The 19461-nt window shown below is 39.1% G+C and overlaps 1 protein-coding gene across 4 annotated transcripts in view; it reads left to right on the plus strand.

The window, feature by feature from the left end:
- TTC28 (tetratricopeptide repeat domain 28) overlaps positions 1–19461 on the plus strand; it is a 621832-nt gene that overhangs the window by 204919 nt on the left and 397452 nt on the right. Inside the window, exon 1 of one of the 4 annotated variants that reach the window (XM_078060815.1) lies at positions 904–1209. The exons of the other annotated variants lie outside the window; for them this stretch is intronic. Coding sequence (XP_077916941.1) covers positions 1183–1209 — 27 coding nt within the window. The 5' untranslated portion in view covers positions 904–1182. Of the gene's footprint in view, positions 1–903; positions 1210–19461 lie in introns of those variants that run through there. 4 annotated transcript variants of the gene reach the window in all.

A 19461-nucleotide genomic window follows, 5' to 3' on the forward strand; every position in this document is an offset into this window, starting at 1 on the left:
TTAGTCCTAGATTAGAGAAGCAGAGTCTGTTCTTTTTTTAAATTAATATATAATGTATTTGTTTCAGGGGAGCAGAGTCTATTCTTGATTAATTTTTTTATCTTTTAAGCTATCTGAAATCCTTTTTCTTCAAATCATACATTGAGATTTTGTAGCCTTTTGGTCTGGAGTCCTTTTGCAATTCCTTTTTTCTCTTGATGTAACTCACAAATTCAAATACATCTTTTGAAATGGTTTCCTGATTTTGTAGGTCTTTCCTGATTCTGATTCCTTAAGAGCTGTTAGATGCCTCTCAAACTGTATGCTTACTTTTTGCTTTGGAGCAGATGTCGTGGCACTAAGACCCAGAAACTCTGTGTGCTCTGTGTGGCTGGAGCTGGGCAGGCGGTGCTCACACTGAAGGGAAGGAAGTCATTAGTGCAGACTGAGCTGTGGAGTTGGGTTCTTGCAGGATTTCCTTCCAGCCTTTCCCCACTAAGGTTCTTGGGAATTAAAAAAAAAAATCTAAACACACAAACCAAGTTTTCCTATTTACAGTGTTCAGGGAAGGTAGGCATTTTGGGAAGGGCAGATCCTTTCCCCAAGTTAGCCAAGAAGGAAGAAAAAAAACAGCGTAAAGAAGCTCTGATTACAGATCTTTGGAATTTTCTTTGCTAAATTTTACAAACGAGAAATACACCCAGAATTTTGGGAATTGCTCCAGGCTGCGCGTGAGGGTTTGATTGCTTGTCTAATCTTTTTCTGAGAAGAGGAGAATTCGCCAAAAGGGGTTTGGATGGCAGGAGCCCGGCTCGGCTTCTGCATCAGCTCTCGTCCTGAGTCTCTTCTCTGAGGGAGGGTCTCTGCAGCAGGCTTGGAGACCCCCTGCCGCAGGCTCCTTTTGCAGGCGCTGTCTGGGGGGTGGGGGGGTGGGGGGGGGGAAATGCCCCGCTCTCGCAGGAGTACGCTGGTTGCTGCTGGGACTTCCTAGCCCGGTGGGAAGTGTGTTTGTGGTGTGGGGATACTTTTCATTGAACTGAAGGCGAAAAGACTGGACTCTCCTGGGCTTTTTCCCTTCGCAGTGAATATGGGAAAGAATTAGGGGGTGGGAGGGAGGCAGCATGACTTGCAGTCGCTGCTGCCCTGCATCTGCCCCCAGCCCCCAGCCAGCATCTTGATGTTCCACGTATCGGCTGTACAAATATGATGAAATGGCAGCCCCGGAAGAAGGTAAGTGTCCTGGAGTGGGGACGGGGCCCTGATGCCCGACCCAGGGAAGGGTGACTGGGGGCGGTTGCCCTCGGGTCCCTCCATCCCTTCCGTAGTTTGCTGGGCTGGCCGGACAGGCAGCTCTGTCCCTTTAGGGACTTGGCGCCAGTCCCTCAGGGACGAGTTACGAAGTCAAGTCTGCGTCCACTGCCCTCTTAAGTTTTTCCTTCTTCGTATGCCCGGACTCTCAGGGGTGACAGCTCAGAAACACCCGTTTGCTTTAGAAGCCCCGTGAAGCCAGCGACACGATTAGCTTTGCAGGACCCAGCCAAGAGCTGCCAGAGTCCAAGGACTCGGTGGCGCCCTGTCTCTGGGGGGCCATTTGGGGCTGCACCCCCAACCCATTCCAGTGTCCCTGCAGGTGGGTTTTGTAGCACCTACTTCCCCAAGGGGTTAAGAGGTTGCGAGCCGCTGGCAGCTGCTTCCCAAGGGCCCCGCTGGGGGGCGAGCATCCCCAGCACAACCGCCCAGCAGCTGGTTCCCGGGCAGCCGGGCCGCGGGGCCTCCTGCCCCAACGCCTGGGGCCGGGCCGGGCCTTCTGCCTGCGGGGCTCCCGGGCCGCCGCGTGGGCCGGCGCGAGTGCGTGCGCCGGCCATTGTGCACGGGTGTGTGTGTCTGTGCGTGTCAGCGTGCACGGGCGTGTGTGCATCGATCGTGGGGAAGAGGGGGAGGGGGCACTTTGCTTTTTGCGAGATTATTTCCTAATATGGCTCCTTTGTTGAGAACTCAAGAAAAAAAAATCCAGTGGTTCTATCAAAATAAATTGCTATTGGTCCCAGAAATAACGTTTCTAAATGTGGGACTGGTCCCTGCCCCAGGACGCTCAGGGAGAAAGACAGCTTTCTTTAAGTTGTTGGCGGCTGAAGGTTTGGCTAGGGCTCCCTTTTGCTAACTTGCCTGACTGGCGCTGTTAGGTGAACCCAGTGGTTCACTGCATAGCAGGACTTCCCCCCCCCCCCCCCCCCTTCAAATACCTCATTTGGCCATGGTTCTTATTGACATTCTGAAGGAAAACACAGCGAACTGAATGTGCTGTGCCCCTCCCCAGCCTTGACCTGTCTGGGTTAGCAGCTGCCTGGTGTTTTACTTGAACTAGCTCAACTGACTCTTTCTTTGTGGCATGATGTGTGATACCATGTTTTACATCAGAGTTGAAATAGAAATCGTGTGTGAAATGATTCTCAGATATTGTGCGTTTGCTATATTGCTAGAGAATCTAACAATCCTTCTTTAGTATAGCCTGGTAAATTGAAAGGTTTTCTTTGATATCTAATTAATGCATTTTTGATCTCTGACGCTAAGTCATTTCTTACCTCATCCTGAAGTCAGAATCTCTTTTATATTAGTTCTCATCATAGAGCTTCTTTCGGTGATATTGGTTCCATTTACTTTAGTTAAGAGATCCATGTATCTTGTCCCTCCAGTCCCTAACAAAAATTAGAGTCAGGTTGAGGAAAACCGTGGAAGAAACCGTATAATTAAGCAATTTAAATAGATACTGTGTATTCCTAAAGTGCTCCCCCCTTTCTTGTCTATTTGTAAATTGCGTATTTATGAGTACTTTTAAGATGTCTGCAAACTATACATTCATAAGTGTCTGTTTTTTCTATTTTACCCAATATGCAGTAACTCATGTGGTTATGTCTGTGGAAACCCCTCTGGGTACTGGTATTGCTTGAACCACGGAAGTATTATTCTTGGCAGTCAGGTGGATTTCTGGACTCTGGAAGATTCTGTTTCAAGTGTTAGGATTCACTCTGCAGTATTTACTCACTCTGTGATGCTTAAATTGCTATACCAGAAGGTTGTGTTTATTCACTGTATTCATAATCCCAAACCATCATGTTATAAAGATCCAGATATAATTCTTCAGTGTTCATAGACGATTAAAAAATAAGCTGAGCCATCAAATACTGTATGATTATTTGTATGATTATTTGGTGGTGGCTTGAGAACAATTCTTGCTTCTTCTACATTGGAAATGGAAGCTTCCTTGGATAATGCTCAGTGTTCAAAACCGGTAGGGCACTAGTAAGTCTTTACAAAGATTAGGTTTATTTTCTTATTCTTGCAAGAATACTCTCATGATCGGATCATTGCCATGGTTTCTGCTAACACATTTGTAGTGGAACAGTCACATGCCATGTGTTTTGCCAAACTGTTTCATAAAAATCATTTACACTACAGATGAAAATTGATACTGCATTGATGTGATTTTAACAAAACTAGGAAGACCATCTATAGAATGCTGGCTGCCCCAAATAGCATTTGTCTATAGCTGGGCTTTATGACTAGAATTGGTTGGTAACTTGCTATCATGGGGTCCTGTCAGCCACCAGGGCTGGCTTTTATAAAATCTGGGTTAACTATAGAGAACAACCATAGGTCCTAGGTTTCTTTGTTTCTGAGCATGCAGCTGGGGTACATGATGGACAGGGAGCTTTAGTCCTCTTTGCTTACTTGCTGAATTAAACTAAATACTAAAATTCAAGATGTGCACTCTGAAATATTCAGTTAGGGTCTCCTAACTTTTCCCAAAGAAACCACCACAACATGATTAATCATGTTCCACCCTCAGAATTAGTGAGGAGCTTAGGACCCAGTCTTCCAAAGCCTCCCACCAAGAGCCCTGTAATTACCCTAAAAAGTAAGATTCTGTGCAATTGTGATTGCATCATGGTAAGAATGGCATTTAATATCATGCAAATAGCAGCTACCATTTTTAAAGCACCTGTGCTATGCCTGTAGGCATCTCTACTTGCTCTATATGCATTCATTTAATTCTTAGCCAGTGAGGTGGTAGGTGTTATAAGTTGCATTTTACAGATAAGGAAACAGGTTTAGAGAGGTACGGTGACTTACCCAGAGTCACACAGCATGGCAGGGTCAGAGCTAGGATTGGACCAGCCCTTGTTTCTTCAAGAGGTGTGTTTTTCACCATTACACTTGAGAACTTATCCAAGAAAGATAAAGCCTGACTGCTGAGGTGATCTCAGTATATAAGAAGGTTTGCCATAGCTTTGCTCCCGCATCTGTGGATACTGGACCAAGATGTTCTTCTTCCCCATCCTTCTTCTTGAAGAAACACGATCATTTTATCTATCTCTGAATTCTTGGAGCATTTAGAATTTATGCTCTTTTAGGCTGATTGTCTTTTAAATTGATAGCAAACTTTAAAACAAATCTATTTGTGTATCCAGTCTCTCAATTACACTTCAGGCTCCTTGAGTTCAGGAACCATATCTCATACCTCTTTTTTTGGTGCCAAGGATAGTGTAGTTGCTCAGTAAGTTTTTTTTTTTTTTTTTTTTGGTGGGGGGGAGAATCATAAGCAGGAGCCCAGCACGGAGCCCTATGTGGGGCTCAGTCTCACAACCTTGAGATCATGACCTGAGCCGAAATCAAGAGTTGGATGCCCAACTGACTAACCAACCCGGTCACCCCTCTCAATAAGTATTTGATGTAAAAGTAAATAAGAACTATTACTTTGTAAAACTTGTAGTTTTAGACTTTCTTATTCTGAGATAGTCGGAAGTTTAAATGTAAAAAGATTCAAAATATCTCAGTTGATTCATAGATATTAGACTATAGTGGATTATTAAAGAGCACCAGAATATATTGGCACTGAATTCTGGTCTTCCGTAGAGAATATTAGAAAGGGGACAGCCAGGGGCGCCTGGTGGCTCAGTCGTTAAGCGTCTGCCTTCAGCTCAGGTCATGATCCCAGGGTCCTGGGATCGAGCCCCGCATCGGGCTCCCTGCTCCATGGGAAGCCTGTTTCTCCCTCTCCCACTTCCCCTGCTTGTGTTCCCTCTCTCGCTGTGTCTCTCTCTGTCAAATAAATAAATAAATAAAATCTTAAAAAAAAAAAGAAAGGGGACAGGCATACTTTCCACAAGATATCTATGGCAGTCATTGTTAAGACACACTACCAGAATCCATGGACCAGACTCCTGATTCAGTGTCATGATCCTTTTATTAATGTAACCTTATTGGCCGGGCAAAATATACTTTCCCCTGTTTACACATTAAGAGGCTATCATGTAGCACATTATTTTTATCTTGTACTTGCAGAAATGATAGTAATTAAAATGCTCATCTCATAGAAACATGTTTGTTTACAATTCTGAAGTGATTTCTGCTCTTTAAAATCCAAGGATTAGTGTCAGATAACACTGTGTAAATAAGACTGCAGTCGAAACCTGCAGGAAAGCTGCTGCTGATTGGATTTTTTCATTGCTTATCTAATGTTATTTTACTGTTCACACATAAGAAAAGATCATTAATAGGAATATGTCCCATAAACTACATTAATTATGTCATTTGAGAATCATATGATGTATTTATCTTGTTATACTTGTCACATTAATATAACGTGAATCTGGCTTCTTAAATGACTTCTCTGATGGAGCTTCATTTAAAGAACTTGTTTGGAAGCTCACTTGTAAGGATTCCATCCTGTAAATTTGTGTCTTGGAATAGTTTATTACTTTTACGGAAGAGTGTATTTCAAATCCCTGTACTTTCTCTATGGTAAAGTATTTTGTTTCTGGATTAGAAAGCTAAGTCTCAAATTTTAACTTTACTAAATTACATACTTACCTGCCTGAATGCTATGCTATGCCAGTTATTATGATACTATTAATTTTGGACCACAGCTTCTATAATAGTATAAAATTAGACTTAAAAATAATCAGACATTGTGGACAAAAGTAATTATTAAATAATTATTAAAGAGGGCACGTATTGAATGGAGCACTGGGTGTTGTACGCAAACAATGAATCATGGAACACTACATCAAAAACTAATGATGTAATGTATGGTGATTAACATAACATAATAAAATTTAAAAAAAGTAATTATAAAGAGAAGTCTCACGAATTTCATGATAAAGGTCTTTCTGCAAATCCGTTCTGTATACCATTCCCAGATCAGTGCAACCTAGAGACCCAGGTTTTAGTTTTGGCCCTTCCCATGACTTGTGTCCTTGGGCATGTCATTTAATCTTTCGTATTTGACTCCCCACTGTTATAGGTTAGCACCTCATTATCACTTGATGGATCTATTGCAAATGGCATCCTAATGATTTTTCTTTTTCTAGTCTCTTTTTTTCCTCTGGTTTTTCCTTCTTACTCCTTTTAGAGTAATTGTTAACCCCCCCTCCCCACATCTGTTCACATTATTCACCTCCTTAAAACCCTACTGTGTCTTTCCATTGTCTCATAGAGTTCTTCAAAGTGGGTAAGCACACCTTGGGTTAGGGGTTGTGCAAGAAAATGACTGGGTTATGGGACAAATATGAGAACTTGTTTTAATGTATTTTTTAATTTAAAAGAATAAGAAATAAATTAAGTTTTACTGATCTTTCAGTATGGCTTGCCACTCATGCCCTCATTTGTTCAGAGGCCACCAGGGATTCGTAGTGGTGCCCACTCATTGTTCATGTCAATCATTTGTTCAACTTCAGTGTGCTGTGCGGTACTGTAGTTTCCATCATAAAAGATCTTGCCTTCGGGGGTTAATTTTACTAGAAGAAGAAGAAAAAAGAAAAATGTGGTGTAGATTGTATAGTGATGAAGAGGATGGGCTCTGCAGCTAGACTGCCTAGGTTTGAAGTCCAGCTCAGCCACTTCGAAGCTGTGTAGCCATTATTTACCCTCTCTGTACTTCACATGTCTCCTCTACTCAATGTGAATGGCACCTAGCTCTTAGTGTGACTTTGAGGATACAATGTAAAATGTATACAAGGAGTGCCTCACACATAAAATGTGCTTACTACATGTTTCCTCTTTGCATGACTGTATCCTACAGTGAAGCTGGCCATGGCTCAGCAGGTGCCTGTGCTTTTGCATTTGCTCCTTCCTTGGCCTAGAATACCTTCTCCTTGTACTCTCTGTAGCTTGCCTTCCTTTGCCACTGGTCATAACCTTAAGAGCTAACTCAGTCTTCTCCTCCTTAGTGAATCCTTCTATAATTGCTGGGCATAGCTGGCTGCACCCTCCTTTGACCGTACTTGATGGGCTATAGTCATCCCTGTACTGTAACTGTCAGTGTGTCTGTCTCTACCAGTGTAAGGGTTTTTTTTGTTTTTGTTTTTGTTTTTTTTAAAGATTCTATTTATTTATTTGACAGAGAGAGACACAGCGACAGAGGGAACACAAGCAGGAGGAGCGGGGAAGGGAGAAGCGGGCTTCCCGCCGAGCAGGGAGCCCGATGCAGAGCTCGATCCCAGGACCCTGGGACCATGACCTGAGCCGAAGGCAGATGCTTAACGACTGAGCCACCCAGGCGCCCCCCAGTGTAAGGTTTTGAAGGCATAGGCACAGAGTAGGAATTGAATGAATGAATCTTTGAAAAAATGTAATGCGTTTATTGAATAAGATGGTCAGTGATCTTCAACCAGTTGTCAAGATTCTCTGACTTGCCAGTTATTGGAGATGCTTAACTTGCAAGTTTATCTCTGCCCATTCTCACCCTCTTGAAACACCCTATGGACTATGAGTGAGGGTGATTGGTTAAAGGGGTAATCTTAACTATGCACCTATTAAAAATAAAGTCCCAGTGATGAGGTAGTGGTTGCACAATATTGTGAATGTACTGAGTGCAACTGTATCGTATACTTTAAAATGGTTAATTTTGTATAATATGAACTTCCCCTCGATTGAAAAAAAAGGGGAAAAAGTTAACAGTTATCTGTGACACATCTCATGACTGATCACCTGACATCAGTACAGCAATACCATGGTTGTAAACCCCTGGAGTAAATCTTTATTTCCTTTAGCCTGAAATATTTTTGATTCTGTAAGCTTGGTAAGGAATGGTCATCTATAGAAAACTACTTCCAGGAACATTCGAGAAGCTGGGAATGGTTGATACACTTGATAAGAAGTGAAGGAAGTCGGTGATGAGAAAATCTGATTTGGCACCTTTAGTGTTCAGGAGCTAGCCAGTAAACATGGCGGTGTGAGAGGCTACAGAGTTTAATTGGCCCAACCTCAAAAAAGGGCGCCAGCAGCCACCTTCATTTTGCTCATCAATTACAGCGATGACATGCTGTGGAAAACACCTGTGGAAGCAAGAGAAAACCTGAAATCCTGGCCGGCCCTGTCACCTTTTGCTTCCACAGTGAATTCATTAAATCATTAATAACAATGTATGTCTCAGCTTTAAGACTTTGCTTTTATTGATGTGTTAAAACCATGTAGTTTTATTGAAAGCTATAAAAATTATATCATTTAACTGACATTTTCAGGATTTACATGAATCTTTTGTCCTGAGCTTTCTTGCTAGTCCCTCCCCTTTTAGGTGTTTGTAGCTAAAATATTCTCATTTGATTGAGCCCTTTGTTATTTATTGTGTTAGAATGTTGTCTTCGTTATTTTGAGCATTCTGTGCTTTTAGCATGTATTTTAAGAAAAAACCAGAAAATCGCGTCCTTTGGCTTATACCTTCTGTGTAATAAATTTAGCATTCTAGAAAAGGTACATGAAGTAAGCTTGCTGACAATTGCCAGAGCTGCCCATCAGCTTTTTGCTGGTAGATATCTCTCCGTTTGGATTATTAAAGGACTGAAATTTCTCTAGCTTATTTCTGATTATGTAAGTAAATGTCCATTCATGAATGCACCCATATTTCTAGCATTATTTAATTTGTGGGTGATAATATTTTGGATTTATATCATGTCAGGGGACTGAGACTTGTAGAAGCACAGATTTTGAGGCAATTCTGAGTTAGAGAGCAGTTAACATTTGGAATAGAGTCAAAGTGGAGTTGGGAGCCAGGAGGTCATTGTGGGGACTCATTGTTTTTGGGTATGTACTCTCCCAATGTGCAATATACATAGACTTGAAACTAGAAAGATAATAGCTGGGGGTAGGGAAGGAAGAAACTCATAAGGAAACTTTGTTGCACACTCTGGGATAACTTTATTGTATCCTATGTTGGCATACCAACACTGACTAGATTAGATAAACTTTCTTTTCCACTGACAAAAGATTCCTTATTTTAGTTTGTCCAAGGTAGGTGTTCCTGGTTTTAAGGAAAACCAAAATACAACATTTTGAATCTGAAAACAGACTGAATGCCAACTTGTTTTACATAATTAAAAACCTAAGTGTCCATTATATTTATCTGGATCGCTACTTCATGGCTCTGACAATTAGTTGTTAAGTCTATTTTATGTTTTTAATATTTATAAATGAACATAACAAGTATGCATACACACATTTCAGCATTATGGTCAATTGTGGTATCTGTGAAAAACTATAGTGCTTAAGCCCAGACCTATGAGATCTTTTTGGAGCTATGTTTGTGGAGTTGCGATTGTCCAGCATAAATAAGGTTGTTGTTTTTGAGGAGTAGAGAGAAGATGTCATAATAAATTATTATGGACTCATATTCATTTTGATTGGGTTTTGGGTCTTCATTATTTAATAATTAGCTTTTTTCCAATAGAGGGTGGGCTTGAGAAAGAAAAGATAAAATGCAAACCCTTTGTTTTACTGTTAATTTTGGTAAAGATTTTAGGTTGAACTGTGCGAAATTGCTGATGTTTGACCCTCTTTTACCTACAGAAATGGAAATTTATTATGGTTCAATTAATATTTGGGGGCTAGGAATGGTGGTGATAAATATTGAAGTTAAGACTAAAATGTGTTTGGGGTATTAATTATGAGTTAATTTCAAAGTCACTATGGTTTCCATGAAAAATTGCTACAGTAATATTTAATTGATCTATGGTGTTCTTGTGAATTTCTTGTTAACTCAAACTTACTTCATTAACTGTTAAATTTGCCCTTGTTAAATTTCAATCATTTTTTGATGTGAAATTTTCTAAAATATCTTACACATTTTCTGCCTTCTTAAACAGAAGGTACTAAGTGTGATTTAAACTTCTTTTGATTACTTAGGATATTATCACAAACATGAATTATTCTACTTTACTATAGTATAGCAATACTACAGGAGCTTTTAAGGAATGTAGAATTATTTGTTCCTATACTGAATGACCCTAGATTGCTCTTTGTTTCTTTTAAAATACTTTTATGTCTTCTTTAGACAGTATTTTTCTTTCTTTCTATTTTGCCCAAAGTAATGCTGCTGTCCTGTGCTTACCTCTTGTAGTTCTGTTGTGTGTATCTGTTTCCTGTCTGTGGTGGGTAGGAAACCTAGCTAACTGAGTCTTAGCTTGTGATTAAGATGAAAGTAAGTACTTTGAATGAGGGTTCTCTTATGAGTGTGTGAACTCTAGAGTATGAACCGTGGCTTTCTATTTTGACTGCGTAGAGGTTTTTTTTGCTTTGTTTTGTTTTTTCATACTTTCTGGTTTTAGGCTATGTTTTAAATAGTTGAAGTGGTTAAATCAGTGACCTTTTGATAAGTGAGATATTTATTATGCTGTTGATTACCAAGAGGTAGATATGTTTGAGGATGCATGGTCACAGGAATTGAAAACATTTAAATGATTTGATAAATACCACTATAGTTTTTCTCTTCTCTGTCTTTGCTTTGGTGTATTTGGCTTGGCATTTTTAAAAATAACCTGTTCAGATATATACACACCGAAAAGATTATGGCAGAAGGAACTAACAGTAGTAACTTATGTGAAGGGTAGAATTGCATATCCTAGGGAGTGTATATGATTGCCTTTGAGAAGAAACAGCCAAAGAATGTGGGATTTATTTAAATATTAATTAGTTACACATTAATTAATGAAAACATTATTTTTATAGTGACACAAACATTACTTATTTTAAACAGTTTTTTTGGTTTTAGCTTAGGCTCTTGTCAGACAGTATTTATGATACTGAGACTAAGACATTTTTAGAAATGAAAGGACCCTAAGAAGCACTTAATGTTATAGATTAGGAAGCGGAGTACCAATCAGTAGGGTAAACTGGCACCCTCAGAATCATGTAGCTATTCTGAGGCTGGCTTAAGTCTGGGTATTCCAAGGAGAGACCATATCCACTGGACCGTACTGCTTCTACTTCTCTAGGAATTTGGAATAGGGTTGGGCTTGTTCGTAAAAAAAAAAAAAAAAAAAAAAAAGACATGTAGATGGCATAGTTCAAAGACACAAGAAATCTATTTGCTTTCAGATACCTCTTCTGTGACTTATTTTCCTAAAATTGTCCTTTTTGCTAATGCTTTAGAAATCCACAGTAAAATGCAAATATGATGGTAACATTTGCTTGCTGTTTGTAGTTTTGCTGTTACTTAGCAGACATTTAGGAATGGGATCTGTATAAATACTCTCTTGTCATAGCTGGTAGGGAGGGATTCATGAACCATGAGAACCTTCCTTAGTCACTGAGAGGCCTGGTTTGAGGTGGAGGAGGGTCACTTTGATGGAGACCATGAGTAGCCATGAAGCAGCACTAAGGGGGGTAGGAGTGCTGAAACACTGACTCCATCTTTGGCCCTCCATCTTATTCCTGCCCATGCAATGACCTGCCTGTGTTCCAGGCCCCTGGAAGTTAATGTATGTCTTGACTGGAATGCAGGAAGGCTTGTTCAGCTCTTCCTTAAAAGTGGCACATAGAGGCTTCACTTTAGATAACTAGTAGGGATGCTCTGGTGCACAGATGGTGGCACTTTAGATAACTACCCCGGGACCTCACCACTGTGCCCCTAACTTTATAAAAGCTATTGCTGGAGGTCCAAACAGGGCAGAGAATAGCGGTGGAGGATGGGGCAGAGAATGGTTGTCTACCGCCTGGATCAGTCATCTGCCAGATACCCCCTGTCAGTAAGTTGCCCTGAATAAAACTCTTTCTAAGCATATGGGATGGTTTACTTTGGTTTTTGGCCTTAAAGTGCCTTCTTGGTCTAGAGAATACTGACCCTCTTCCACCTTCTAACAAGGGGTCTGTGATTTGAGAGGACAGGAGAATCAGTTGAGAGTGGAAATAGAGGATGTTGGCCACAAACTTCACATACTTCATAATTTCAAGGGAGGACCCGTTCTAGGTCAGAGTAGTTGATGCAAAAGGACCAAGAGTGAGGGGAGAAAAATTAATGACTATTATCGATAAAGATGAAATAATTTATCCAAAGTAAATTGTTTATGTAGGTTTACACAAATGTGAAGTAGACCTCACTGGTAAGTAAATCATATCAGGATGTACTTGTCTCTGTTCTGATTATTTCTGATGATAGCTATGGTTCTTGAGAAATTTTAATGAACCATATAAATGCTATCCCATTTATGGTGGTCACAAAACAAACAATTTAGAAGAACTGGGTTATTATGGAAACCAGTGTTTTCAGTAAATAACTGTAACTGTGGGTAAATTGTCTGTGTTAATTTGAACAGAACTCTTTTATTTTTTAAAGTGAATACATAACAGATCTTTGCATTGCATCATACTGACTTAAGAATGAATGAGAATGTAAAATTCTTAAAGCTAATTTTTAAATTATAAATTTATATAATTTAAATTATAAATCTGTAGACCATTCTGCTGACACTTAGAAGTTGATTAAAAGAGGATAAAAAGGTGGAGAAAGTAACTCGATTTCTTCCTCTCTTAAAAATTTAAACAGAAAAATTCTAACTTTAAGAGATACAGTTAATGGGGCACCTGGGTGGCTCAGTCGGTTAAGCATCTACCTTCAGCTCAGGTCATGATCCCGGAGTCCTGGGATCGAGTTCCGCATCTGGCTCCCTGCTCGGCAGGGAGTCTGCTTCTCCCTTTGCTCTTTACCCCGCTGTATTCTCTCTCACACATATACTCTCTCTCTCAAATAAATAAATAAGATCTTTTTTAAAAAAAGAGAGAAACCTGGGCGCCTGGGTGGCTCAGTCGTTAAGCCTTTGGCTCAGGTCATGATCCCAGGGTCCTGGGATCGAGCCCCGCAACGGCCTCCCTGCTCAGCGGGAAGCCTGCTTCTCCCTCTCCCACTTCCCCTGCTTGTGCTCACTCTCTTGCTGTCTCTCTCTCTCTCTCTCTGTCAAATAAATAAATAAAATCTTAAAAAAAAAAAGAAGAGAGATACCAGTTAAAGGAAAGATCTTCAATTATAGGTCACTGACTCTGTTATTATATACACAAGTATAATCAACACTTACATTGACCAAATCAGGGAAGATTAATTGGCACAGAGGTTATATAATCTCATCATGGATGAGTTTTAAACACTAATGTAAAAATGTACAAATTTTGGGTAAATAGAACCAGATATTTGTTCAGAGTTTAAAACGTCTGTAATTTCTTAGTGGATTCTGTCGCCATTTTAGAGACTATTTCAATGATACATGCTTTTAAATGAGAATAATTTTAAAAACCAGATTTCTTCTAAATGTTCAAATGATTAGACATTTACTAAAGCTGTTGGAGATGCAGATATGAATAAAATACATTTTCTCTGGAAAGGAGGATGAGGCCAGTGCACAAATACCTGAAGTGTGAGTGGCATATGTTAAGTATCACCAGAGGGAGTCAGTAAAAGGAGAGGTCACAGCTGAGTTGGTAAAAGAAGGGGAAGGGTTTGGAGTATGGAACAGGAATTCATAGACCAAAAGAGTCTGCCTGGTGGAGTGACATTTCAACTAGACTTGGTGGGCTGATTTTTACCAGAAGGAGATGAGGAGGCCATTCCAGGCAGTGAGAATAATGGAGGGAAAGGCAAGCTGAGCATGTTTTTACAACATGGTAAGGAATCCCAGTTTGGCTGGAGGATAAGCTTCAAATGCCAGCTGAAATCTGGACAGTAATTGGCCCCAAAGATGGTGAAATTAAGTTTTCACATGCTTATTCTCCTCCTAATGCTTGGTGAGTAACTGGATTTTCTCACACATTCTTATTAAAGGAAAATGAAAAACCGAGTAGGTTGCAAATGATGGGATTTTATTTGGCTCTGCAAGGATTTTTATAAATACTACAGCAGCTGTTTATATGTTTTTCATGATTGCCCTATGCATATCAGAATGATTCTCTTCATTGTTTCTGCATAAGTCCACATTTGACTCAAGTTTATCTTTGAATGTTTGCCATTCTCATTTTGTTTGTATTCCCTTGGGTAGTATTAGTTACCTGATGATAGGAATATCATAAATTTGGAATTCCAAGCACTTCCAACTTCAGAATGTCATCTCTTTACTACACATATTATGTAGTACTGTTAAACAATCAGTCTGAAGTCTGTAGCACAACTCACAAAGCAACAATCTCTCCTGTATTTCCAAATAAAGTACTTGAAGGGAATGATATTTGCAGAATGTGCTATAGTGGTAAATTTAGAGAGTACAAGATAATTACTTGTAATTATGGCAATTTCTGTAAGGGAAATCATCTTAATTTGTTCCTACTAAGAAATAGAATCGCTCTACTCATAGCATTTGAATCTTTTTAGGAGATTAATGCTGTGTGCCTTCATTACTTTGAATGGACATTACAGCTTTTCACTACATCTGAAATTACCCCTTTAATTCACGCGTCTGTTTGAATTTCTGTTAAATGCAGTCTTCACTTTAAAAAAAATCATATTCCAGAGCTCTTGTTGGAGAGAACTTACACGTCCATCCTAAGCAAATTGTGAAAGAATAGTACATCTCTACTAGGAGAGTAAACTCCCAAAGAAGCCCTAGTCTGGATGGTGAAAAGAGTCTTTAACTCATACTTGGAGCATTCACCTGTCATGTTATTCCCTGAAGATTTTAAAATTTAGATGGCCTTTAGGCTGATGGGTAATTACTATGGCTTAAAAGGAATTCTGTGTCTCTGGGCATTTTTATGAAGACAGCATTCTGACTACTTTTTTTATTTTTAAGTATTTAATTATACCATCTGGGAAAGGTAACTTGTATGTAGTTAAGACAGAAAATTGGAGTGGGAAGAATGGGTTTATACCAGAATATAACTAATTGGAAAGAATATTGAAACAGAAATGATGGACATATGTCTCCACAGGTGACAAAGGTACTAAGTATGGAAAGCTAACTCATTGTTAGGCTGAGATTGTCTACAAAAATAAGTGATTTCAGTCTTGAGAGCTAGTGGGGTGGCTTAAACAATTCTGAGTTTTCAATTAGCACCTATTTCTTCACATTATACAGGAATTTCTGTTGGCTGCAGTGAGTTGAGACTGGTGACTCGGTGCTAAAATTTCTGTGTCCCCTGATGTCAGGTACAATACTTAGCAATCAGAAGCCATGCTTGAGTATAGCAGCTTTCAGATCGGATCAGGCGGAGCTGGTGAGAGGCGAGAGCCACAAGTGACTCAAGAATTTTTGAAACGTCCTGCCCTTTCTACTAAGACCTAAGCTTGTAGTCAAACTTGGGTTAATTGATTGAATAATTATTTCAATATGCATTTGTTGAGGGCCCATTATGTGCCAGATGCTGGCTATTCATTTCATAATGAGGAGGAAAAATGAGTAATGATTAATGGTAGCTCCATTATCTCAAAATTTGGGATAGTTCAGTTTATCCTTATGAATGTTTGCTAAGTAAGTTAGTAATTACTGAATTTGAGAGAACCAACTAATTTACTAACTATAAGCACTTTAATAATTTATGAAGTGTTAGATGTTGGGAGTGCAGATTCAGATATAACATGATCCCCATTCTCAAGAAGCTTACAGTCTAGACAGGAAGTCAGAGGAGAAAATAAATTATTGCAATACAATATGATAACAATGGTACCACATACGGGGTGCTCTGGGAACATTGAAAAGCAGGACAAAGGAGGAGGAGAGGGTGATGTGAGCTAAGCATTGAACTATGTGTAGAAGTTATCTAGGTTAATAACCAGTGTGTATTTCTAGAAGACTTTCTTAACACTTATTCTTTCATTTTTATTACAGTGATTTTCAAAAGTAAACTAAGTTTAAAAGGGTTCAGCACGTTCTGATTTCATTTATTATTTCCATGTTATCATATCATAGTTTGATTTTCTTTTAATACTTTTGGAAGATAAATGTGCATTTCCTATGTATTCACCTCCAATTAGATTAGTTTTCACAGTTGGATTCTTAATAAAATGAGTGCTACCTTGAGTCTGTTTTTTCTTCCCCTTTCTCCCTCCCTCGCTCCCACCCTCCCTCCCTCTCTCTCTCCCTTTCTTTCTTTCTTCTTTCTTGTGGCATAATGTCTTCCCTTTTTAAAAATACTTTAATATACAGACCTTTTGAATGTATTATACCCATATTAATTTTTTTCCTTAAATTTTTTTTTTAATTAGGAAAGCTGTTCTCAAAGTATTTTTCACTAGATTCACTGAGGAGGAAAAAATTCTATGGTAAATAAATTTGGAATCAGTGTACACACTGTTTTCCTTTTGGAGATTCATTTGGCATATTGTGAAGGTTCTGAGAAGTCTTACAATTAAGAAAGAAAGGAAGGGAGGAGAGACTTCTTTACCTTTATTCAACAAAATCTTTCCTAAATATGACCTTTTGGGAATTGCTTTTTAAAAAATTTTTATATATTTAAAACATTTATTGAAGTATAGCTGACATACAATGTTGTATTAGTTTCAGGTGTACAACATAATGACCTGACAATTCCATACATTACTCAGTGCTCACCACAGTAAGCGTAGTTACCATCCATCACCATACGGTGTTATTATAATATTATTAACTATATTTTTTATGTTGTACATTTCATTTCTGTGACTTATTTATTTTATAACTGGAACTTTGTACTCTCAATCCTCTTCCCCTATTTTACCCATACCCCCCAGGCCCTGACAGCTACCAGTTAGTTTTCTGTATTCAAGTCCTTTTTTTTTTTCTTTAAGTTTTATTTTTTACTTTAGAAGTTTATTTAAGGGACGCCTGGGTGGCTCAGTCATTGAGCATCTGCCTTGGGCTCAGGTCATGATCCCAGGGTCCTGGGATAGAGTCCCGTGTCGGGCTCCCTGCTCGGCGGGGAGCCTGCTTCTCCCTCTGCCTGCTGCTCCCCCTGCTTGTGTTCTCTCTCTCTCTCTCTGACAAATAAATAAATAAATAATCTTAAAAAAAATTTATTAAAAAATTTTTTTTTTTTTTTTTAATTTTTTTTTTTTTATTTTTTTAAAGATTTTATTTATTTATTTGAGAGAGAGAGAATGAGAGAGAGAACATGAGAGGGAGGAGGGGCAGAGGGAGAAGCAGACTCCCCGCTGAGCAGGGAGCCCGATGCGGGACTCGATCCAGGGACTCCAGGATCATGACCTGAGCCGAAGGCAGTCGCTCAACCAACTGAGCCACCCAGGCGCCCCTAAAAAATTTTTTTTAAGTAGAGTTGACACATAATGTTACATTAGTTTCAGGTGTACAACATAGTGGTTTGACAAGTTTATACATTATGCTATGCTCACAAGTGTAGCTACCATCTGTCATGCTATTGCAATATCATTGACTATCTTCCTGATGCTGTGACTTTTATTCCTGTGATTTATTTGTTTCACAAGTAGAAGCCTGTATCTCCCACTTCCTCATCCCCTCCCCTCTGGCAACCATCAGTTTGTTCTCTGTATTTATAGGTCTGATTCTGTTTTTTGTTAATTCATTTGTTTTGTTTTTAGATTCCATATATGAATGAAATCATAAGGTATTTGTCTTTCTCTGTCTGACTTATTTCACTTAGCATAATACCTTCTAGGTCCATCCATGTTGTTGCAAATGGCACAATCTCATTCTCTCTTACAGCTGCGTAATATTCCATTGTGTATATACACACATCTTCCTTATTCATTTGGCTATTAATGGACAGTTAGGTAGCTTGGCTGTTGTAAATAATGCTGCAGTAAACATAGGGGTGCATGCATCTTTTCAAATTAGTGTTTTCATTTTCTTTGGGTAAATATCCAGTAGTGAAATTATTGGATTATATGGTAATTCTATTTTTTTTTTTAAAGATTTTATTTATTTATTTGAGAGAGAGAATGAGATAGAGCATGAGAGTGGGGAGGGTCAGAGGGAGAAGCAGACTCCCTGTTGAGCAGGGAGCCCGATGTGGGACTCGATCCCGGGACTCTAGGATCATGACCTGAGCCGAAGGCAGTTGCTTAACCAACTGAGCCACCCAGGCGCCCTGGTAATTCTATTTTTAATTTTTTGAGGAACTTCCATGCTGGTTTCTACAGTGGCTGTACCAGTTTGCATCCCCACCAAAGGGTTCCTTTTCTTCCACATTCTTGCCAACACTTGTTACTTCTTGTCTTTTTGATTTTAGCTGTTCTGACAGGTATAAGGTGATACCTCATTGTGTTTTTGCTTTGCATTTTCCTGATGATTAGTGATGTTAAGCATCTTTTCATGTGTTTGTTGGCCAACTGTATGTCTTTGGAAAAATGTCTGTTCAGGTCCTCTGCCCCTTTTTTAATCTGATTTTTTTTGGTGTTGAGTTGTATAAGTTCTTTATATATTTTGGATATTAACCCTTTGTCAGATATATATTTGCAAATATCTTCTCCCATTCTGTAGGTTGCTTTATTGTTTTGTTGACAGTTTCCTTTGCTGTGCAAAAGCTTTTTTTTTTTTTAAATTTATTTATTTGACAGAGAACGAGCACAAGTAGGGGGAGCAGCAGAGGCAGAGGGAGAAGCAGGCTCCCCATTGAGCAGGGAGCCTGATGCGGGACTAGATCCCCGGACTCCAGGATCATGACCTGAGCTGAAGGCAGACGCTTTAACGACTGAGCCACCCAGGCACCCGTGCAAAAGCTTTTTATTTTGATGTAGTCCCAATAGTTTAATTTTGCTTTTGTTTCCCTTACCTTAGCAGACATGTCTAGAAATATGTTGCAATGGCCAGTGTAAGAGAAATTACTGCTTGTGTTCTCTTCTAGGATTTTTATGGTTTTAGGTCTCACATTTAGGTCTTTAATCCATTTGAGTTTATTTTTGTTTATGGTGTTAGAAAGTGGTCCAGTTTCATTCTTTTGCATGTAGCTGTCTAGTTTTCCCAGCATTATTTATTAAAGAGATTGTCTTGGGAATTGCTTTCTTTCTTAATATATCTTTGTTTTTGGATTAGATAAAAGAATTCATACACATAATCAATATGGAAATATTCTTTTCTTATGGGCTGGAATTAATTAGAAGGAAATAAGAAAGAAGACAAAAGAAGGAAATAAAATGAGAAGATTATAGAAATAGAGGTGATAGAAAAATATTGGTAGCAGCAGAAAGGTTAAAAAAATTCTTGTAAAGGCTACAAAATGTTATTAAAATGTGACATAGTGAAATCCATTTATCAGGTTTCTGGATTTAACATTTCC

This window comes from Halichoerus grypus, chromosome 13 (genome assembly GCF_964656455.1).
Source record: "Halichoerus grypus chromosome 13, mHalGry1.hap1.1, whole genome shotgun sequence".
Lineage (NCBI taxonomy): Eukaryota > Metazoa > Chordata > Mammalia > Carnivora > Phocidae > Halichoerus > Halichoerus grypus.